We start from the raw sequence: 22,585 nt of genomic DNA on the forward strand, positions 1-22,585 counted from the left end.
GCAAGGCGCGTGGACGCGCGGACCGCACCGCACCCCACCCCCACAACCCCCACCTGCCGCCAACCCTCGGGCCCGGCCTCCACCCGTCGGTCAGTGACAGTGACAGGCCAGGGACTCGCCGAGGGGCGTGGGCCGAGAAACCGCGAGCAGCGTCTCATTATTTTCATATTTACTTTATTGCAAAGTTATCACAGCTTGAAATCAGTGTCAAGTTTATCGACAATCATTTTGGCGATGGCCAGGGAGGATGTGGCCCCAGGTGACGGCGCGTTCCTGCAGTGTAGGATTCTCGGCCCCAGTTTGCTGTCTTTGCTTGCTGGCGCTGAATCGAAGACGAAGTCGTCGACCAGCTCCCCAGACAGATCCATGGCCTGAGCTCGGACACCAGACGGGCCCCTAAAATCGAGAATAAATGAAAGACATTTCATAACAGCTCTCTAAATAAAATGCTAGTGATAAGGCAAACCTGTAAAAGGAAAAAGATTACCTAGAAATATCCGCTGCTTCAATGCTAGGAATAAAACGCTGGAGTTCTTTCAACTGCAAATTTATGAAGACAGAACGAAGCATTTCCGAACAGCCAAATGATATGTGTTTGGCTGCTGCATTTCTGAAGCCAGGAAATTTCAGAACCTCCACCAATTCCTTGATGTTCACATCTCCCCACCTGAAATCCAACGAATCAAAATTTTATTTTAACTGAATTTGTTTTAATAATTTAACAAAAACTAGGAAAAGTTTGTACTAAACCTGTATCCCTCTCTTTGGAAAGCCAAAACAGCATTTGGTCCTAACCAAATGCTCCCGTCCATCCGAGGTGTAAAATGTACTCCAAGGAATGGAAACCGTGGATCTGGAACCTAAAAATATCAAGGTTTAGTTCATATTGTTCGTTTCTGTCAAAATCTAAGGATTATTTCTTTAAAATTTGCCTACTGGATAAATGTTTCCTTTCACCATATGTTGTTTTTCTTTACTTAACAACAAATATTCTCCCCTGAAAGGAATAATCTGTGGCACAGGGTTGCATCCAGATAGCTTTGCTAGCCTGTCTGAATGAAGTCCGCCACAGGTTAAAATGTAGCGAGCATTAAGATGCTGAAATCACAGAAACAGGTGATATGCATGGACATGACATATGTAGAGGTACTATCAAAAGCAGTGAAAGAAAAATAATTACCCTTTGTGGCTCAGTCACTCTGATTGGGAATTCCCCACCTTGGGTATCTGTTGCTTCACTGAATCCTGTTACATTGAAATTTAGGAATATTTTTCCTCCTCTATTTTGAAAATCTTTTGCATAGTACTCTGTCACTAATGCCCAATCTACAATTCCAGTGTGAGGAGAATGAAGAGCTTTCCATCCCTAAAAAAAGAGAGTTTGAGCAATTACGTGAATTTTAGTGACACAATTTTGGAACCCAGAGCTATTTTAATGGTACAGAGTTATTGAAACCTACTTGGCAAAATGGTTCATATTCTTTTATGGCTGCTGAATCTATCATACGGAGATCTGGGACATTGTTACGTTGTCCACGATCCCATAGATCCATTAAGCGGGCTTCCTCTGATTTGTCTTTAGCAACAATAAGCTTTCCAACTTTTTTGTACGGTACATTATGTTTATCACAAAACTCATAGGTCAAGCGGAGTCCTTCTACACACAGTTTTGCCTTCAGTGTTCCAGGCTTGTAGTATATGCCTTCGGGATGTGTTATTATTATAGAACATTGTTATTATACATTCCAAACTCGTTATATGCTTATCATTTTTGGAAAAAATATCAAAACGTACCAGCATGAATGACTCCGCTGTTGTGTCCTGTTTGATGAGCTGCTAAGCGGTTCTCCTTCTCAACAACAGCCACCTTGAGAGTTGGATGCCTGCAAAGGAGTTCTCTCGCAGAGGCTACTCCCACTATTCCTCCTCCAACCACAACAAGATCAAAGGAACCTCCTGACGCATCAGTCGTTAGCCCCCTGTTAAAAATTTATTCAGAAGAACTGTATTATGAAAGGGTATAGTAATTCCATTTCAGAGTTAAGCAGGTACTCACCTGTTCCATTTTCCATTTGTTGTAAATGGAGAAACTGAAAGATGATGCTTTTTCAAAAACCTTCCAGATGCATAGCTTCCAATTCTTAGGCTACTAAAGACTGCCATTGTTAGTTAAATGATATTGAAGCTATTACATAACCTGAATCCAACACCACTAAACCAAAACAAACAAGACGACAGGGAGCGATAACGGGAGTTTACGGCCGAGAAGTCACTGCCAATGAGCAGAGAACAGATGACAGCTGTAAGTAACCTTCCTCAATTTTAAAAAAGCAAAAAAATATTTTAATTACTGATTCACATTGACGCTTGTCACATTAATGCAAATACGGGTGTGCCGCGTCCTACGAGTCTCACGTCGTCTGCTGGTGAGAGGTCGTGGAGTATAGACGACTGCGCAAGAAGAAGACAATAAAGAAGAAGTTGAGATACCCGGCGGGCGGGGGCTTCTGATTGGTCAGGACGGCAACTCCCCACTCCCTCTCTCTCCTGGCGGGCTTTTCAAATTTTCTGGGAGTGGTCTGTAAATCTGCACATCGTGTTGAATGCGGCGCCTGTCAGGTAGGCATCTCCCTCGTCCCGCAGCACACGCGTGTGGAGACGGTGGCCTATCTTGCGCCGTGCCTTCGCAGGGGCAAGGTAGGCCACCGTCTCCACACGCGTGTGCTGCGGTTCGAGTTGGTGGCCTACGTGACAGGCGCTACAGACAGGCCTCCGACTGTCAACCGCCGTGCACAGCTGCCTGATTCCAAAGGATGGTTTAGTCGCTCTGTCTCGCTTGCACTCATGGTGCGTCCCGTAGGAGCGCGAGAGAGACAGACCGCCGAAACCATACGCCACCGTCTGGCGGCTAAACGGGACCACTTTTGGTCGGCTCGTTGATAGGTCTTTGGATAAAGACAAGTCGATTCAAAATGGAAGCATGATTTTATTTACTTATCACATACCGAATCTTATCATTAGTGTTGTTGTCTGTGCACAAAATACAATGGATGAATTGACAGAAAATAGAATACGATTTGATCGCGAAACAAATACGAGTAACATGTTGGGCTAACCCTTTGTGTTATACTCTTATCAGTCTACTTGTTTATTTAAAGTCTGTTGGCCAGACACCATGGCATCACTCCCTAAAACTTATTAGCGCGACACGAGAGGCCGGGCAACCCTGGGGCCGCTGCCAGTGGAATATTATTGAGCAACACAAGTCTACCACGTCTTGTGTGTCTGTCTGTATTGTTTGATTGCGAGTAATAGCGTTGAACAGTCCTCCTTGGGGCACGTTTTGAGCCTTCACGTGGTGCCGTTGGTGGTGGAGCCGCGCTTGTACTGGTAGAACACGTTGTAGTTGGCGCTGTAGTCGCAGGGCAGGGGGAACTTGAGGTTCTTGGCGCCCAGCATGGTGGCGCCGATGGCCCCGCTGTTGGTGAGGGACAGCAGCGAGAGGTCGGGCACGGCGAGGCCCTTCTGGTTGCCGCGGCCCTGGCCGTGCCGCAGCTGGGCCACGAAGGCGTCGTGCAGTAGGTCCCAGCTCTTCCACACGGAGCCCACGCACACCACGGGCACGCCGCCGGGCGCGCGCAGCAGACTCTGCAACGCCGGCAACGCCCAGAAGGGAATGAGTTTGAGTCGTCAAAAATTTCAACTTTCCTGATCATGTTCTCAAGGAAAACTTTAAAATTTGTTTAAATTTCTAAAAGTTGTCAAAATAAAAATGTTTGAGACTTTTTTTAAATTTTCCAAGCCTAAGATTATTTTTTTCGACCTTCCAGGTTTTCCAGACTTGATGGAGCCCTGAGATTGCAGACTGCGCTTACCGCGTGGATGGAGGGTACCAGGGCCTGGATGTACTCCGCCAGCACCTTGCCCGCCTCGCTGAACAGCCACTGGCACAGCTTGTCGCCCGCCCGCGCGGCGTCCGCTATCCGCTTGCACAGCCCCGCGAAGTGCGACTTGGAGAACTTGTCGTACACGTGGCCGAGCAGCGCGAACCTGCCGCCAGAAGCACGGAGTGAGCCGTCGTCGACAACTCAGAGCGCCTTGGAGGCGCGAGCGAGGCAGAAGGTCTTACCTGTCTTCCACGCCGAAGTGCGCCTTGACTAGAGAGAACAGCGTGTCTGAGGGATAGGGGAACTTGGTGAAGTTGTCCTGCTCGTGGTAGATGCCGCACACAGCCTTGTGTGAAATCCAGAAGGCTGCAAAACGCGTCGAATAAGATTCCCGCCAACCACGGTCCACATGCCAAAGTCCCATCCCCTTCCCCCTCCCCCTTACCGCTGCCCTCGTCGCCGACCATGTGGCCCCAGCCGCCGCAGCGCGCCTCCGTGCCGTCGGGGTTCAGCAGCAGCGCGTTGGACCCGGTGCCCGAAATGATGACAATGCCGCCTGAAAACGAAAAGAAAAGCACTCCTTTCAGTGTGGAGGGTATTGATGGGGTCAGTGCGACTTGCGGGTCACCGACCCGCCCGCAGCAGAGTGGCGTGGCACGGCGTGGCACGGCGGGGCGAGGCAGTCCCGCACGACCGCCATGCGCGCGCGTTGCCTACGCCGCAGGCCGCGGGGGGCCGCTCACTCCGGCCGGGCCTCGTCTGGCTTCAGGCTCCCGGGTTGAGCAATCCAAGCAATCCCAGAAGCAGACCCATTCCGAGAGTCGTTTGCGTCGCTCCGTGTCTTTCGCACTGAAGGCGCGCCCCGCATGGGTGCGAGAGAGAGAAGGCGTCGAAAGCGACTCCCAGAATCAGTCTAGACGGCGTCGTCTGGCTCGAAGGGGCGGCAGGGCGGGGACGGTCCACTGCAAGGAAGGGTGCTCAGCTTCCCCTCACCTCCCTCGCTGGCCGACGCGATGGCGCCCAGCGTGTCGCTGCACACCACGTAGCTGCTGCTGAGCGTCGGGTAGCGCTGCTCCAGCCCCTCCTGCAGCAGGCGGTTCGACTCCTCCTGCTCGCAGCCGCTCAGGCTGAGCCCCAGCGCGGCCAGGGGCTGGCTCGCCGGCACCCCCACCTGGGCCTTGGCGTCGTTCACCATGGCCGCGATGCGCCGCTGGCACTCCTCCATCCCGATGGCCTGCAACGGTCACACCACGCAGTCAGCACAAGTCCCAAGCCTCACACTACAAAGACTTGGGAGCAACTTCCGGGACTCACCCAGTGGTTCGTGTTGGGCCCGCTCAGCTCCACCAGCCGGGTGCCCTTCGAGTCGAACAGGGCCACCGTGGAGTGGGTGGCGCCGCTGCAACAGAGACAGGAACAACTTTACACTCTCTGGATGGGCGACGCAACCCGGGACCCGCCGGGACCCAGGCCAACCGGTCCAGGACCCTAGTCCTAGTCCCAGCCCGGCTGCAGACTGATTCCGAAAGTAGTTTCCTTCGCTGTCTCTCTCGCACCCATGCGCCATTCCGTGTAGAGCGACAGCGACGAAAACGACTGTCGGAATCAGTTCTACTGGATTGGAGGCGCGGGGGCCGAAAATAGAAACGGGCTCAACCAGGGGCAGGGACACTTCCGCGCCACTTCCTCTCCTCTCCCACCTTTCCACAGTGCATCGGCCTGTGCCATTCCAGTGGGTGCAGCCGGACCCGGGCGGCCGAATTTGGCATTTGGCGGATCGGGCGGTCCGCGATGCAGATTGGTTCCTGGCGGGGCTCGGGCGGCGCTTGGGCGGGCGGCACACCGTGCCCGTGACAGTGGCGAGTGATAAGATATGCAGCAGGGCCTGCAGGGCCGGCAGGGTCAACGGCTGTCGATGTGTCGATGCCTGCGGCCTTGCCGGCCTTGCTGGCCGCGCGCATACATTTGCCATCCGCGCCAAAATAACAACAAGGCAGCGGAGCAGGGTGGGCGAAGCACAGCGAAGCGCCGATTTAAGCCGCAGCCGAGGACGAATAGACGAGAACGGGCAATAGGGCGAAGGGGGTGGCGAGACGAGGACGAAAGTCGAACGGCGAAAGGTGAGGACGACGAAGACGAGTGCTGGTAGGTTGCTTTCATCATCGCTGTCTCTCTCGCACTCATGGAGCGTCCTCACGGGCCTTACGGGACGCTCCACGAGTGCGAGAGAGACAGAGCGACGAGAGCAAGTGCTCGGAATCAGTCTGCAGGAGAGCGCGGCGCCTCGGCGACACGGCGGCACGGCGCGCGCGTGTTGCCGAGGGCGGCCGAGGGCGGCCGAGGGCGATGGTCCCCCTTGTCCTTCTCGGCCGCATCGCTGCGCATCGCTCCGCATCCTAGACCGGTAGCACGGCATAGCACGGACGCAATGCCAAGGTGAGGGCTCGATAAGGTTTGGCGCCCACTTGAGACAGCTCGAGTCGCGTATCTGGCGGCCCTCTCTGTCGCTCTCGCTCACTCTCACTCACTGGCGGCGCAGCACCGGGGCAGCACGCAGAGCCGCGACTCCACGTGCCTTTCAAGTGGAAGCGTGTTGGCAACGGTCCTGCCAACCAAATGGCGGCTAATTTTTTTTCTCTCTCTACTTACGGTCAGGGAATACAAGGTCGTAAAGAAACGCGACGAAAGTGGCGGGCGAGCGGCGCAGGGCCCCCGTCCCGGTAATGACATGCAGATCGACACCTTCGTCAAGGCGGCCTGGGGCCGGAAACGCGCCAAGTGTTCGTACCGGCTGGGTAGGAAATTTGTCAGCATGGGCAACCATGGATGGGGCCCCGCGCCACCCAGGCAGGCAGGAGGGCGGATCTAGAAACGGCTTCAGGCTTCAGGGGAGGGCGGTGTCGCAAAAGTTGCATACCCACGGGGCCACAGTGCGACTTGTTGCCTGCCTTCCAGGCGCCTTCGGGAAAGGGGTGGCGACGCCCCCTGGATTCGTGCCTGCCGAGGCAACCCCGCGCGGCCGCCATGAAGTGGCACTGGGCATGTGCCGCCATGGGGTGGGACGCGTCCATGGACCGCGCGGTGCAGCGGGCGGCAGCGGGCCTCTCAAGATGTGACGCGCGTGTCTCGTCGACGGCCATGTCATGCCATGGCACTCCGTGCCGTCAATGGGTTGAACGCGAGACGGGTGCAGACGGAGAGCACTTGGCGGAGACAGTGTCACTCTGCCCCCTCATCGCGCAGAGCGGCGCAGAGCGATTCGGCGCCAAGACAAGTTCGCTCCTCATTCGATAAGTGGGGGCGGTGGGGGCAAAACGCGACGCGCCAAAGTCGCGCGAGATTGATGGCTCCAACTTTGGCGGTCGCGAAAACAGGGTTCAAATCGCCTTTCGCCAGGAACACGCGGCCCGTCGTGCAGCCCACCCGCCCAACTCATTTTTCGCTTTTGTAAAAAGAATAAAATCTGAAAACAAAACCCACAGAAAAGAAAGTAAGAAAACTGTCATCTCACCGGGGCAGGGTGATTTGCATGGTGGAGAAGACACACAGTTCACAGGGAAGTTCCTTTCCCACGCTGCGTGCGTGTACAGACCCACCGGTTTAAAGAGTTAGTCGTCGCAACCTGTACAGTCATTTTTACGACTTCGCGACGAGACAGTTGTACAAGCGCAGTCCTCGTGCGATAGGGCCGCGGAACGCGCCCTCAAAAAGGAAAGTCTGCAGACAGTCTGAAGCGTCGGACGCTGTGGCTCATCGTTAAGCGAACACGTTATCTTTTTCTTTAGAACTGTGCCAGACGGCCTGGAACTGTGCAGCCAATGGAGTCCAGGTCCAGGTGCGGATCCAGGGGGTGGGGGGTAACCACTCCCCCCTTGGGAACTGGGAAGGCCGCCTGGAAGGTAGGCAAACAGCATGCAGGCAACACACGCTACGCTAGCCCCTCTCCAGAGAACCCTGATCCGCGCCTCGCGAGATTTCATCGGTATTGGTATGCATGCGTGGGCATTTAGCACGAACGTTATTGCGAGTGGACGGCCAGACGACCCGCACGCGCTGGCCGCCCATAAAACGGGTAGCGACGTGAGGGGCGAGGGATTGCGAGGGACTGCGAGGGACGCGGCCCAGCCCAACTGGCATTTAGAAATCGGTCTGCGGCGGAAACAATACGGGCGGAATGTGAGGCCGCGTGGAATGGCTGGAATGGCCGGGCCTCGCCGATCAAACTTCCACCGGACGCGGCGCTGGAGGAGGCGGCCAAGCGCACGAGGCACAAGTCCGGCGCAGAAGCTTGCGAAACAAAATGCTTTCCAGACTTTGGGCTTTCTGGAAACTCGCTATTTAGAAAGTGTGCATACATTCAATGACTTCGCCCACATGTCATACACACACAAGGTTCCTGAAGTTGCTGAATGAAACTGAATCGTCCCGCGATCCTGACCTACCGAACAGCACCCGCAAAAGGGAGCTTTTGTTTGAACCCCTTTAATCAACTGACAAGTCTTTCTCCGGGTCTTCCTCCGCGAAACACCTGCCGCCCAATCTGCATAACCTCGCAGGCGCGAAACGCGTCGCAATTTGAACGGCGCGGCGCGGGGGCTTCGAAAATGTGCGTGGACACCGGACACCGGTCGGAGACGGTCGCGGCGCGCGCTGCGTGGCGCAGCGTGGCGCGGACCGGGCGTCTGCTTTCACTTGGCGCGGCGCGGCGGCGCGGCTAGAGGCGTGCCAGTGCCGTACTCACCCTTCTATGCCGCCGAAAATCATCTCTGCCATGGTCACGCTGTGTCCCTGCCGCGCGCTTCCCGCTCTTCCTCGCGCACCTCACTGTCCCGGCTCGCGACGGAGACTGGCTCTGCCTTCGCCTTGGGCCGAGGACTGAATTATCGCCACTATCAAACAGCTGTTGTTTTGACACTTGTGCATGTCGGCCCCTCAGCCCGTCGGGTGCCGTCGGCTCGTCCTGTGGCTGTCAGGCGGAGTGGCCCGGAGTGGCGTGGCAGTGCTGCCACCAGCCGCGCGCGCCGCGGTTGTACTTCCCCGCCGGACCGAGGCTGGAAGCAGGCTGGACGGCGTGGATTCGCGCGCCAAAGGGCGGATGGCAGTGCAGCTTCGATGCAGCCAGGTCGCCAAATCGCTGCAGCCGCCAGATTCTGCCCAGAGCCGCTCCACTACCGACGAGAGAGCAGCTACTGAGGAGGAAATGTTACGTCCGTCATGTTTGCACCGCGCGTGTGGCCGTAGTCTGCTAGATGTTTTGGAAACGTGCCTGGCGATTGTGTTTTGATTCGGATGAGTCAATCTTCGATCCGTCTTCTGCTTGGATTTTGAACTGAAAACAGTGGTGATAGTTCCGGGAGGAGTTTGATCCTCACGTTGTGAAGCGTCGGACGGAGAATTTGCCTGCTGTCCGGATGGGGGCTTCACGGTGTGGTCATGGAGGCGCAAATAGCGGCTGAGGCAAATTCTAACCCATTCATTCGATGAACGGTCGTCTGCTGGGCTTAGCTCGGCTTGTCTGCATTGCATCTACTTTGGCAGTGAAAGAAGATAAACTGTGACAAATCTGTAGATTAAGAAGTCACCACTTTCTCTATTAGATCTGCAGAGTTTTGTTTTAATTCAGTAACTTGAGCTTTGTTGTTGAGTCAACATGAAAATTATAAGTTTGAATAGACTTAGCTCCAAGTACATTTTTGCCTCTGTTACTCTTGTTATCATTATGCTTCTCATTTATGGTATGTCGGATGGAAACAATACCCATTCAAAATTCAACTCTGTTAAATCCAAGGCTCTTAAAAATGCGAAAGCAAATATGAATGCTGTAGCCTCAGAAGAAAATGAGTACATGACTCAGAGTCAAGCACACCTCCTAAAACAGCGCCAGAAGGAGGAACAACTTCTGGCTGGGATTAATATGAAGAAAGATACTCCTGCCGTGCAAACTTGGCGCGATTCAGAACACACATTGCGTATGATTTTTCTCACAAAACGATTACATTACTCATGTTTGGAGTTTAAATTACAATGGTGTTTCTTTTTCTTCCAGAATATCGGGTGGTTCATCTGGATCTTAAGGGTGCACCCCCCCGAGTGTCTTATTTTGAAGACTTATTTCCCTTCTTGAAATTGCATGGAGCTAATGGAATTCTGATGGAATATGAAGACATGTTTCCGTATTCTGGTCCTTATTTTGAGAATGTTTCTGCTTACAATGCCTATTCAATTCCGGATATCAAACGGATATTAAGTTTGGCTAAAGAAAACCAGATAGAAGTTATCCCTCTCATTCAAACATTCGGACATCTAGAATTCTTTCTGAAACTAAAGCAAAATATTGATATGAGAGAGGTTTTTTCTAATGTTGGGGTAAGTTTTAATTTTTAAATGGAATTCACCAGATTTATCAATGTCTTAACAATCATTAATTGTTTTCAGTCACTATGCCCAACACATAACAGGACTATGAAGGTATTACATGCAATGATTGATCAAATTGTGCATTGGCATCCTAATTTAAAATATCTTCACATCGGGTCTGATGAAGTATATGAGCTGGGGAAATGTGTTCGTTGTATGGATAAAATGAAACAAGAAACTTGGAACAGAGGTCAACTATTTATAAATCATGTGAAAAGTGTTGCCAAGTAAGTTTAATCCCTTTAGGTCATGTTCTTATAAAAATCTTATAAGTAACCCCATTCAATTTTGCTCCACTTTTAGATATATTCGCACAAAACACTCACATGTAATGCCCCTTGTTTGGGAAGACATGTTTCGTTCTCTTTCGTATACTGAGCTGTTTGAGTCCGGTATATCTCAATGGGTGGAACCTGTTGTATGGAACTATCATCCAAACATACTAATGCATATTAATTCAGATATTTGGAGTATGTATTCTCACAATTTCAAAAACATCTGGATTGCCTCTGCTTTCAAGGGAGCCACTGGACCTGACCAACTTCTCACTAATTTTAGTACGTACAGTACCTACAGAGAAACCACCACACTGAAGTAACTCTGGTCATAACACTTTGTTGTTCTCTGTATTTATTTCCAGCATACCACTTGGAAAACCACATGTCATGGATGGCCATTGTGGAACAATTCAAGCATCAAGTTAATTTCAGAGGCATCATGATGACAGGGTGGCAACGATATGACCATTTTTCAGTGTTGTGTGAATTATTCCCTGTTGGTATTCCTTCTCTCATACTCAATCTCTACTACATTCAAAACTACAAGCATAGTATGTTTGAGATTATTTTACTCATCACCTCTTTTTTTGCAAGATTTAAATACTGTACTCATGGGTTGCTCCTTTGTGTCAAGCCTATCCAGTTGATGCTCCATCAAAACTACTCGACCTGCTTCGGTGTGACGTCTCATTTCCTCCACACATTGGTGGAACAACGTGTGTATTCCCCGGAGCTCCGGTCTTCATTTTAGTTCAACGTTTTTTCCTCATACAAAGGGAACTTGAGAATCCCATAACTGGGATTAACAACCCTGTTGCTCGTGCATGGATGAGTGACCAAAACATCAAGTGGAATGTTTCTAATCCTCATCAGGTAAAATAAAGTGTCCCTTATTCTATATTCATTTTTTAAAAATTGAACCAGCAGAAGTTATGGAAGCTTCCTTTTCAGGTAGAGGCAGCTACTTCTGAAATAGACCGCTTCAAGATGGAACTCATGAATTTGAAAACAGAATTTAGAAATGCTGCTTTAGAAGTCTATGACCAGTACACAATAGAAGAGTGGATCGAGGCTTATATTCGTCCATATGAAAAACGACTTGTAAATCAATGGATGGCTAGAGAAAAATTACTTCAGAGAATGGATTGGCCTAGGCGGCCATTTAACTTTTATAGAAATCGATAAAGTGAAACTTGCGGTGGTCGTGCCTTTGATTATACAAATCACTTTCTAAAATGTGTCTGTGATGACAAAGAGAAGTTGTTAAGCACAAACAAATTTGTACCTTTGTAGAAACTTAAAATCTCTTTTTTAATGCCAAATTGATGGTTAAGTTAGTTGTAAATAATGCTTTTTTTCCTCTTGAAATTCAATACATGTTTGGATTTTTGCTGTTTTGAATTTCTTTTTTATTTGTATTTGTAGATATCATTCATTATGTTTCTAAAAAAATAGATTGCATGTTTCTACTTAATTTCTCACATCTTTTACTACTGTTTCACTGCGGTAAACAGTACATTATTATGAGACTGAAATATGTTAAAGTATGTGTGGTTTTTTATTGCAACTTATATGTAGGGTATTTCACTTTCTCACATTTCAAATGTAGTGTCGTTGTCCTACAATTATTATTAATTTATGTTGTATCATGTTGTATTTTATTGTAATTTGTATTATTTTGTCTTCTTCATGCATCACATACTGGAAAAAAAATTGAATAAAGACGATTATTTCGAATGGTCCTATTGGGACATCTCAATACTCGCTTTACTGCACGACGGGGCCGAGCTGACAGACAGAGGAGTTGGGGAAGGCCGAAGTTCTGGTTCAAAAAACCCGCTGGCAGCACCCGACAAATTCTCATAGAAAAGCGCCTTCTACAATATACCGGGGGAAGGGGGAGGGAGGGGAAGTGGAAGGGAAACGCGACGACTGACGACACAACACATCTCGTCGAAAGTGACAAGGATGCACTTGTAAACATATTGAATAACCAGGAGAGATTACGTGGTTCAATACCACTGTCACACGTGTCCTAGTGAGTGCACATTCTGTTTGTTGTTGTCAGTTGCGGTAGCCTGATACCTTTCTGTGGTTTCATATTTTGGGAAACCATAGCTCAAGGTTAGGTGTGTGGATTTCCTGTTTATCTTTTCGAGTAACCATATGATTTTCGTCAAGAGCGACCACTTAGATATTATGTCCCTTTTACCACACTCAACCAGTTTTGTACAAGTTTCAGATGATGTCCAGTGGTAGAAGATACATTTGCTTTTTTGGTTTTATTTTTTTTACACGTCTCTTAAGCTTTTCTCTTTCTTTTTACTGTTGCAGGCCATGAATTTAAAAATTTATTTTTGTTTATACGTGTCATTGATTGTAAGTGGTGTTGTAGCTCCACCTGTCACTCAAACCACTAAAAGTCCTAACGATATTGACCAGAAAGAAAATGTAAGATATGATTTAGTTTGTGATTTTCAATCTTTCTGTGCTGTGGTAGTTCAAAATTTCATTGTTATAATATCTTAATCTCTGTTTGCATTGTTTATTCAGGATGATTTCAGTGTTGAGTATAATCGCTATTTAAAAGAAGTGGTTCAAGCTCTGGAAAGTGATCCCCAATTCCGGGATAAACTTCAAAAAGCAGAAGACACGGACATACGAGTAACTAATGTTGTAATAATGAGTCATTTATGCTAATGGAAATTGTATGCTAATTTAAGAAATCTTTTCAGACTGGTAAAATTGCCCATGAATTGGAGTTTGTAAGCCATGCTGTTCGAACACGTCTTGATGAAGTTAAGAGGACAGAAATGGAGCGTCTCCGGAAATATGCTCGAAAGGCATTTGAGCTGGAGCAGGGCTTGGACACAGAACACCTTGGAATTCACAGTGCCCCTGACACAGAACATGTTGATCATGCAAATCCTGATACTTTTGAAGTAGAGGACTTAAAAAGACTTATTGCCAAGGTTGGTACATGAACTAATTTTCACAGTCTTGTCTTATTAGAGCCTTCTTTAAAATCCTATTTTGTTCCATAGACAACGAAAGATTTAGCAGAAGCTGATAAGAAGCGGAGGGAAGAATTTAAAGAGTATGAGATGCAGAAAGAGTTTGAAAACCATGAAAAGACAAAAAATATGACTGAGGAAGAGAAAAAGAAATTTGAGACAGAGCTGCACAACATGGAAGAAAAGCATAAGAAGCACGCCCCGGTATGAATTTTCACTCCTAACTAAATTGTATTTTACCACTTTAAACACAGCTTTTCAAATGACTTCACCCATTCTCATTTTTCAGTTGCATCATCCTATCAGCAAACCACAATTAGAGGAAGTATGGGAGAAACAGGACCATATGGACAACCAAGACTTTGACCCTAAAACTTTTTTCCATCTGCATGGTGAGTTCAGTCTTCCTATGGTACAAAGCTTCTCTAAGTTAAATTTATTTTACAATGTGTTTGTTTTAATTTAGATCTTGATGGTAACGGCGTGTGGGACTTTGATGAAGTTAAAGCTCTTTTCCTGAAAGAGTTAGATAAAATGTACCAGGCTGGAGCACCCGAAGACGACATGCGAGAGAGGATGGAGGAAATGGAGCGTATGCGGGAACATGTATTCCAGGAAGCTGACACAAACAGAGATGGCCTCATCAGTTATGAGGAATTCCATGCACAAACTCAAAAGAAGGACTTTAACAGTGATCCCGGCTGGGAATCATTAGACCAGCAGCAAGTGTACACCCCTGAAGAGTATCACAAGTTTGAATTGCAAAGGCAACATGAAATTGAAGCAATGATCGCTGATGGAAGGGTGAGAAGTTTCATCCACACTCGCCCCCCATTTTCGCCCTCCTCTGTTGAGTTAAAACTTATGATCCTTATTCTTTTTTCAGTTGCATCCCCAGTATGGAGTAAACCCTCAACAGCAGTTCCAAGGTCATCCACAGCAGTTTAATGCGCACCCGCAACAGTTCCAAGCTCATCCTGGTCAACCACAGCAGTATCAAGCTCATCCTGGTCAACCACAGCAGTATCAAGCCCATCCAGGTCAGCCCCAGCAGTATCAAGCCCATCCTGGTCAGCCTCCGCAGTATCAAGCCCATCCAGGTCAACCACAGCAATTCCAGGCTCATCCTCAAGGTCAACCTCAGCAGTATCAACAAGCCCATCCAGGTCAACCACAGCAATTCCAGGCTCCTCCTCAGCAGTATCAAGCCCATCCTCAGCAAGGTCAACCACAGCAGTTCCAGGCCAATCCTCAACAAGGTCAACCACAGCAGTTCCAGGCCAATCCTCAACAAGGTCAGCCACAGCAGTTCCAGGCTAATCCTCAACAAGGTCAGCCACAGCAGTTCCAGGCCCATCCTCAACAATTCCAGGCTCCATCTCAGAATTTCCAGGGACAACCACAATATCAAGGCCAACCACAGCAGTTCCAGCCACCAACTTCCAATCAACACAACCAAGCTGAGAATCATATTGCCTCCCAGCAGGCAGCCCCACAACATCATCATTCTGGACAAGTTGACTCTCAACCTCAACAAGCTCAGCAACCACCTGTACCACAACCAGCAGCTAGTAGCAATCAGGCACAGCCAAGCCAAGTAGTAAAACAAGTTTAGGTTATTAATTCATGTTCTTTGTCAAATTGCTAAATTGTGATAGCTGGACTTGCAGCGTTGGCACTACAATGTTTCCATTATGGTGACTTCACTTATTCCAACGCTGGTACATCATCCAAAATGAAGTCTAATGCAATGCATTATCTCAAGTTGTTTGTGGAGGTAAAGATAAATAGTGCGTCATGAGTTCATGTTAGATGTTCTCATTGTAAAAATATCAAAAAAAGAAAAACATCTAGTTTGCATTTCGTTTTGCCATTCTTTCTGTGATTTCTGTGATTAGTCAAAATAACCTATTGTCTTTGCATAATTCAATACACTTGTCTAAATTTTCATTTTGTGTGGAAACCATATTCTGTACATCATATGTGGAAATGCTCTCTAGACTGATTTGAAAGCATTTGTTTGCCTTGCCTGTGTAAGGCAGTTTCTGTACAACACAATCCTGACTTGGGCCTTGGACTGTTAAGTTACCATTTGCATTTTAAAATGCAAGTATATGTTCACAATGCATTTAGCTTGCCAATTCAGTATTGAATTCTCCATTTTTATCAAATAAAGAAAAAAAAGGTAGTTGCTTGGATGTACTTACTTCATTCAAGTGATGTAGATTTGCAATGCAATTTCTTTCATCATCCAGATAACACCTCTTGTCTAGTTACATCCATTTAACCTCTTCGTGTATTTGCCAAAAAAAATTCAGCAAATGGCAAAACAGTTACAAACATCTGCTGTATATTGCAGACCCATGTTCTGCGACAAGAGAAAACAAGAATTGGTTACTCTTACGCCTCCTGTCCTTAAATAAATGTGTTTTTCAAAATTAGTTCTGAAAGCAATGTATTTATCAAACATAACAATAACAGACAATTCACAACATGACAAGAGACAAAGTACATTTTACTTTTCTTGAAAATGCAGTTCACAGCATGACAAAGACCATAAAAAATGATCTGAGCTGGATAACTGCTCATTTTTAATATCTACCTGAAGTGTCTACAAGGAATAGGCAATGGATTTAGGACTTGATTGGTATGAGATATTTAAAACTTAGACATTAAAATTTTTAACCTATTAATTTGAAAAGCTTATGAGTTCATTGATGAGGGAGGAGGACTATACAAGATATTTTCACCTATCCAATCATCCAGCCTTTCAGGGAAAAATATACAGCTAAATTACTGCAAGGTATTGCTACAGTCTATATTTTGGTCACTGCCAAACATCATGATGAAGTATTGACTCGATGAGCTGAAACAAAATTTTAAAAAGTCAAAATTATATAGTGAGGCATTTATACTATATAATCTCATAAACATTACTTACATGTTTTTGGTATCCGCAAATTTTCACTATCTTTAACAGTTACTTCATGAACATTGTTATGGAAAAGATATTGCACCCACAATTGTTTATCTTCACCAACACATGGGTCATAAAAGCCAGGGAGATGACACTAGACAAAGCAAGGAGGAAAATTATGAAAATTTGTTGAGCTGATCTGATAACAGTTAGAATTGGAAGTATCAACATACCTTAGATGGTTCATACAGGATAAGTTTTGAATCTTTCACTAAGCACTGTACAGGTAAGGTGACATCAATGACCTCTGACTGATCTAAACTATCAGCAGTACGCACATCTCCACTGGAGATGATACGTCCATACTTAGCTTCCACAATTACGAGACCTCCCCGTGACTCCTCCTCAGTGCGAACTCTCTCAAATTGAGCTCTCATTAAATTGACAGCAGCTTCAGCCTCCTTTTGTTTCTGTTCCATCCTGAAAAAAAGGAAACCATTCCCAGATAAATAGAGTAGATTATTAGATATTTTCACTTCAATTGCTGCCATATTTTTAAAAGCACATACTGTTTTTTTCTCATTTTACATTGCTTTTCTTTGTCTTTCTCGGCTTGGCTGCGAACCATGGGATCAACTATGAATTTTTTAACGACTATCCAGCCCACTAGAGGTAAAATTGAAGAATAAAATACAGGAGCAGGCAGTATATCTTCACACATTTCCACAGGTAAAAGGTAAGTCTGATCGGCCCGGGTCAATTTCAATGTCAAAGAGACACCATGAGGAACACCAACTGTCACAGTGGCACCAACAGAGCTGTGATCAGTCACCTGCTTCTGTGCACCATATGATATCCGTGCTCCTAGAGTTCCAAACCTTTAAGATAAAATAAAATAAATTTCAATGGAATTTTTAAACGATATTAAAAATCCTCATGTTACAACTACTGCACTTAATACAAACCTGGCACCAAATTTCAACCGTAAAGAATCATCTATAACACTTCTGGAATAGCTGAAGTTTAAATTAGTGTCAGGAATACCTAATTGAATTCCAAATGATAATGACAGTTTCTCTGCTTGATACTGTAAAATTGTACTCAAGGAAGAAAAGCCACGCTCTCCTTTAAAAACCAACATCCCAGTTAGATGGTCATCTAATTTAACACCAACAGCTGAGGAGAGAATAAACACAAGAGATACAGAATGTGCTACACTCTAGCTTCAGTACAATTGCTGAACAAAGCCGTTTAAAACTTCATATACCTGAATGCAAGTTGAGACCTATTCCTTCTGGGTCAAAGTGGAATCCCACTCCATAGTCACAAAAGTAATGTTTTGCAAATGTACTGTACCCACTGAAAGAATATGATGGGCCATTGCCAACGTCAACAGTGAATGCTATTCTTCCTCGATTTGATAAAAGCCTCCGAATACTTAATGACAAAACACCCGAACCTGTAAAGCCACCAAATCAGGGTTTTTTTTTTTTTAAATTTTAGTCAAAGAGCCTAAGAATAATGAATAGGATTCTTCCAAACATGGTTCAATGAAGAACAAAAATATACACATTTCTGTACCTGTCCCATTCTGTGTAGATAGTTCTCCTGACAAAGACAGAATATTTCGTGTTGTAAGCGGTGCTTCAATATATTGATAAAATGACATTCCTGATACCTCTACACTTCTCCATTTATCAATGGCTTTATCACCAAACATTTTCCCTCTGGAAAACAAAAACACCAAAATTATTATTCTTCTTTCAAACATTTTAAGAAGTATTTCAAGGATATGAAATTAGTCACTCACTCATTCTCCATGTCATAAGGATAGCTATCAAAAAGATCAGTCGCATTGACTCGAACTTTAACTAGCCCTTTGGGTCTTGTTTGGAGGTACAATTGCCTCTGTTCTTGTTCTCTGGAACCAGAATTGATAAAAGTAAAATGCAATCAATGCATTTAAAATAAAAATATGAATAAAGGGAAGAAAAGAAGACATGGCAAATATTACCTTGCCAACCTCTCATATTCTTCACGTATTTCTTGAGGAGTCATTGTCCTTTGAACTACAGCCCACTGCTCCCCATGCTTCATCTCCTCAAGGTTCTTCAATCCATAATTGTCATATATAGCCCTCTGTACTTCATCATAAAGGACTGTGAGTAAAGATATAAAGGAACAAATTAAACATGTAAGAACATTTGTTGTGATACAAAGATCTTAAAATCCAATGTTATTGTGCTCATGACAACATACCTTCATAGGCATATTTAGTTTTCTGGAAAAGGGTCTCTGCTTCTTTTTTCCTGGCAGGGTCAGTATGTTTGTCTGGATGGTAAATTCTGCTAAATTGACGATATGCCTGTTGTATTTGCTCTCGTGTGGCCTAAAACCAAATGAAAGCCCAAGACATGTAAACAATTGGGGTGAGGTTTCATGGACCGTTAAACGTTGAACGTAGTGAAAATTTGAGTGAGAAACTAAGGCAAACTAAAGGCAAAGGATGAAATGAAGAAGAGTGAAATTGCATCACATTTGAGGTTAAGATATCAGCAGACTAAAAGTTAGCCCCCAGGGTTCAGACAGTGAAGTCCCTATGAGCCACAAAAACGGCCTGGTAGATATTTAACAATAACAAGTTGTGGTAAAAATATATCAGAGAATATTTAAGTAAAGGGAAGCAGAACTTGTGCTATATATAGGTAACCGGGTACAACCTTCACGGCAACTAAATCGAGAGCCCTTCTTTGTCAGGAATCTTACATCTCTTGGCAGGTTCAGGAAAGTGTAGAGATCATCTTCATCGATGTTACGATCCGCTCCCACGCTGTTTTCTTCAGTCATGATTGATACAAATTGACTTCAAGCAAAGTCCACTTTTCAAACCAAACCAAGTCTGCGGTGTGTTTCTTGTTGTTCTTGTTGTTGTTTCTCACCGCCTTTTGGGATTTCGAAAGAAATAGCCAGTTCTACCACACTTTGCATGGTCGAAAAAGCCGAATTCGGACGCATTTACATGGCTCTATTTCATCAAGCGTACAGCAAGAAGAGGTAAATGAGACAATTAAAGTTGATTTTGATAAAATCAGTGACTTGACAATTTTCCTTTCAATTATTTACTCGTGTGCTCTGTCAAGTTTTACAGCGCTAGCGCGTGACTGATCAGCCTGCTTAACGTCAGCTGACTTTTCTGCTGGGACTGTTCTTGGACATTTCACATCAAAATGTCTGGAAAGGATAGATTGGCTATTTTCCCCTCTCGGGGGTAAGTATTTTATTGGCAATTTATTCACTTCTATCTGAAACATTTTGTAAGTGGTACCGTTCTTTTGCCACGGAAAATCAGTCGAAATGGGACTTTTGGCACAAGGATGGTGCTCTCAGGCTGGATCTCTTTTGACGTGTTTTGTGCTTTCTTTCCTTACGAAAATCGAAACATTTTTCTCGGGACATGACCATGTTGCGTTCAAAAGATGTTTCTATCCCTGGGGGTTTTGAATTAGTCGCTAGTACACACGTGACCATAACCTAGTCGTGCTCTGTTGTCAGTGTTTTGAACACTTCAATGGTAAATACTCTCTGCGATTTCCCTGGGATGTTGCCAAACACTACCTTATTACTTCACCTGTAACATTATCTACCCACACTCATGCTGCATGTAACTTTTGAAACAATGCCAACCTTTTGTTTATTGACGGCATTGTTTTTCTGTTTTGTATCTTGCAGGGCCCAGACTATGATGAAAGCCCGTCTGACAGGTGCTCAGAAGGACACAGTTTATTAAAGAAGAAAGCTGATGCTCTTCAGATGAGATTCCGTATGATTTTGAATAAGATTGTTGAAGTAAGTTGATGAAAGCTTTTCTTCATTTTATTTGATTATGTATTCATCTGATAAGCAATTCATTTCATAATTGCTTCTTTGTAGACCAAGACTCTGATGGGTGAAGTGATGAAAGAGGCTGCCTTCTCCCTTGCGGAGGCAAAGTTCACCACTGGCGATTTCAACCAAGTGGTTCTTCAAAATGTTCAGAAAGCACAGATCAAGATTCGCTCTAAGAAAGATAATGTTGCCGGTAGGTTAGAGACTGTCAATGGGCAAAGATTAAATGGTTCCAGTTCTGCTTAAGTATTGGTGTAAGATTCACTTTCTTTTTCCTTGTTCAGGTGTCACCTTGCCAGTGTTTGAATGCTATCAGGATGGCACAGATTGTTACGAGTTGGCTGGTCTTGCCCGTGGTGGACAACAGCTTGCTAAACTCAAGAAGAATTATCAAGCTGCTGTAAAATTGTTGGTTGAGTTGGCTTCACTTCAGACATCCTTTGTTACTCTTGATGAGGTCATCAAAATTACTAATCGCCGTGTTAATGCTATTGAGCATGGTAAGAATTTTCTCATGTACTGTGTCACTGAAGTAAACTAAGTTAAATAGTGTTTTATTAATCTTATTCAATTTGTCTTTCAGTGATTATTCCCCGCATTGAGCGCACTTTGCAGTATATTATTTCTGAATTGGATGAGCTTGAACGTGAAGAATTTTACAGGCAAGTAATGAATCATGATATGAACCATTATTTTCTATGAAACAACAAATCTTAAGTGTTATTACTATCTTTTGGGCAGGTTGAAGAAAATTCAGGACAAGAAACGTATTGCTCGTAAAAAGGTTGAAGCAAAACTTGCAGAAATGAAGGCTAAAGGAGTTGACATCCATGGTTCCAACATGTTAGATGAAGGGGATGAAGATTTGCTCTTCTGATTAAATATATTTTTGCATCTAATCAGTATTGGTTTTCACAAATTGGGTACTTGCCACTACCCTGTTCATCATGTTGCAGTGAATGTTCTGTAGGTGTTTTGTTCTGCATAAGAAATTTATAAAGAGATTCAAAATGAATTTGTTATATGTGATGAAATTGAATGTGCTTGAGAATGTCCACGGACAAATTTCTTTCTCCTTTATTTGTTAGGAGAATTTTTAGGATTGTTCCTGGGTTTCTCACAAATGATTATTACCATAATGTAGGTTGTGCCTAATGTAAAATAAATTTTACCTGTAAATACATTGGTTGAAATGAGGATACTTAATGGCAGAACTTAATTTGTACTTTAACATCTTATTATTTGAAATTGTGGATACACTATCACATTGTTTGTAAATACTGAAATCAGATCATTTTAAAAGATTATACGGGTTTTAAATTTTAGATAAACCATGTCTGAAATTTGAAGCCGCATCCATGTAAATAAGCTTCCCTGCTTTACACCCAGTTAAGTAGTGGCTTCTAATGTTTATTTGGAGCTAATCAGGCTAGTGTGTGGTCTGAGACTTTGTCCTTTAGCTCCAACCAGAAAGATCCTGACATTCCATTTTGTATACCATTCTATTTTATGTAGGAATTTGAGTGTTCATTCATTGGGACAGGCCTTATTGTAAACAGCAAGACTGCACTCATGTCTTAAACCATAATCTTCTTTGTAAGAATAGGCTCCACTCATCACTAGAAACCAAATTTTTTTTTCAACATATCTTATCAGCCACTCTTGTTACTACTGAATTTAAAAAATAAAATAAAAAAAAATCTTCTGTATATTTTGTTTTGGGGCCTGGCTGAGTCTAAATTTGGAATGGAAACTTTTGTGTCAGTTTGTGGAATGTGTCTTCTTTGACTTTATAAAGCTTTTATTGTAGATACTGATGTTTGTTGATATTTTAGTTTATGATGTTATTAGTGACCTTAATGAGAACAAACACAGCTTTCAAAGGGAAAACTACAATTGAATGCTGCATTGCTCATCTCTTATTTCAGGAAAGCTTGTTGCACAATAATTGTATCTTTCCTAAACTTTGTGTGAGGAAATGACAATACTCTATCTGGCAAGGAAAAAGAGGTCACCCCAACTATATTCAATGCAATAAAATTACTCCATGTCTATAATCGTTATTGTTTTTAATGTGATTATTTTATTGTTTAGGCAAACAACTGAAATACATGTTCAAAAATTGAGTGTACTCAGTACTTTCCTTTACAATGATGTGATAAACTTCTCAAATTATTCACTCTACAG

The 22,585-nt window shown here is 44.9% G+C and overlaps 6 protein-coding genes across 9 annotated transcripts; 3 read left to right on the forward strand and 3 right to left on the reverse strand.

The window, feature by feature from the left end:
- Window positions 1-152: 152 nt before the first annotated feature.
- On the reverse strand, window positions 153-2,461 carry LOC117653905 (L-2-hydroxyglutarate dehydrogenase, mitochondrial). The gene is made up of 8 exons (XM_034399914.1): window positions 2,057-2,461; window positions 1,795-1,979; window positions 1,461-1,702; window positions 1,181-1,366; window positions 937-1,098; window positions 751-860; window positions 488-667; window positions 153-396 (listed from the first exon to the last, which is right to left on the reverse strand). Exons 1-8 carry the CDS (start codon window positions 2,161-2,163, stop codon window positions 189-191), a joined length of 1,380 nt encoding a protein of 459 aa, XP_034255805.1. The 5' UTR covers window positions 2,164-2,461; the 3' UTR covers window positions 153-188.
- Window positions 2,462-2,966: 505 nt separating this feature from the next.
- Window positions 2,967-8,846, reverse strand: LOC117653947 (N-acetyl-D-glucosamine kinase). Its single transcript, XM_034400005.1, has 7 exons — window positions 8,629-8,846; window positions 5,202-5,286; window positions 4,881-5,121; window positions 4,333-4,443; window positions 4,130-4,253; window positions 3,876-4,050; window positions 2,967-3,648 (listed from the first exon to the last, which is right to left on the reverse strand). Exons 1-7 carry the CDS (start codon window positions 8,658-8,660, stop codon window positions 3,352-3,354), a joined length of 1,065 nt encoding a protein of 354 aa, XP_034255896.1. The 5' UTR covers window positions 8,661-8,846; the 3' UTR covers window positions 2,967-3,351.
- A 348-nt stretch (window positions 8,847-9,194) lies between these two features.
- Window positions 9,195-12,341, forward strand: LOC117653945 (hexosaminidase D-like). Its single transcript, XM_034400002.1, has 7 exons — window positions 9,195-9,856; window positions 9,934-10,253; window positions 10,323-10,531; window positions 10,608-10,861; window positions 10,945-11,133; window positions 11,217-11,455; window positions 11,534-12,341. Exons 1-7 carry the CDS (start codon window positions 9,538-9,540, stop codon window positions 11,765-11,767), a joined length of 1,764 nt encoding a protein of 587 aa, XP_034255893.1. The 5' UTR covers window positions 9,195-9,537; the 3' UTR covers window positions 11,768-12,341.
- A 133-nt stretch (window positions 12,342-12,474) lies between these two features.
- Window positions 12,475-16,037, forward strand: LOC117653944 (nucleobindin-2). Of its 4 annotated transcripts, XM_034400001.1 has the most exons (9): window positions 12,475-12,620; window positions 12,917-13,033; window positions 13,136-13,246; window positions 13,318-13,554; window positions 13,627-13,800; window positions 13,886-13,988; window positions 14,063-14,400; window positions 14,483-14,911; window positions 14,948-16,037. In XM_034400001.1, exons 2-9 carry the CDS (start codon window positions 12,920-12,922, stop codon window positions 15,209-15,211), a joined length of 1,770 nt encoding a protein of 589 aa, XP_034255892.1. In that variant the 5' UTR covers window positions 12,475-12,620; window positions 12,917-12,919; the 3' UTR covers window positions 15,212-16,037. The 4 variants fall into 4 exon arrangements, with proteins under 4 accessions (XP_034255892.1, XP_034255889.1, XP_034255890.1 ...); XM_034399998.1 differs by having other exon boundaries at window positions 14,483-16,037; XM_034399999.1 differs by having other exon boundaries at window positions 12,506-12,711; window positions 14,483-16,037.
- Window positions 16,038-16,422: 385 nt separating this feature from the next.
- LOC117653946 (dnaJ homolog subfamily C member 11) lies at window positions 16,423-19,455 on the reverse strand. The gene is made up of 11 exons (XM_034400003.1): window positions 19,280-19,455; window positions 18,773-18,902; window positions 18,528-18,672; window positions 18,324-18,434; window positions 18,095-18,240; window positions 17,781-17,972; window positions 17,479-17,689; window positions 17,083-17,391; window positions 16,747-16,993; window positions 16,538-16,667; window positions 16,423-16,462 (listed from the first exon to the last, which is right to left on the reverse strand). The coding sequence occupies exons 1-11, from the start codon at window positions 19,358-19,360 to the stop codon at window positions 16,437-16,439; spliced, it is 1,728 nt and encodes a 575-aa protein (XP_034255894.1). The 5' UTR covers window positions 19,361-19,455; the 3' UTR covers window positions 16,423-16,436.
- A 270-nt stretch (window positions 19,456-19,725) lies between these two features.
- On the forward strand, window positions 19,726-22,529 carry LOC117653948 (V-type proton ATPase subunit D-like). The gene is given in 7 exon segments (XM_034400006.1): window positions 19,726-19,781; window positions 20,243-20,277; window positions 20,280-20,359; window positions 20,444-20,591; window positions 20,683-20,898; window positions 20,982-21,060; window positions 21,140-22,529. Coding segments are annotated over 7 exon segments (735 nt in total). The 5' UTR covers window positions 19,726-19,740; the 3' UTR covers window positions 21,276-22,529.
- Window positions 22,530-22,585: the final 56 nt, after the last annotated feature.

The sequence above is a fragment of the Thrips palmi genome, unplaced genomic scaffold (genome assembly GCF_012932325.1).
Source record: "Thrips palmi isolate BJ-2018 unplaced genomic scaffold, TpBJ-2018v1 HiC_scaffold_8, whole genome shotgun sequence".
NCBI classification, from domain to species: domain Eukaryota; kingdom Metazoa; phylum Arthropoda; class Insecta; order Thysanoptera; family Thripidae; genus Thrips; species Thrips palmi.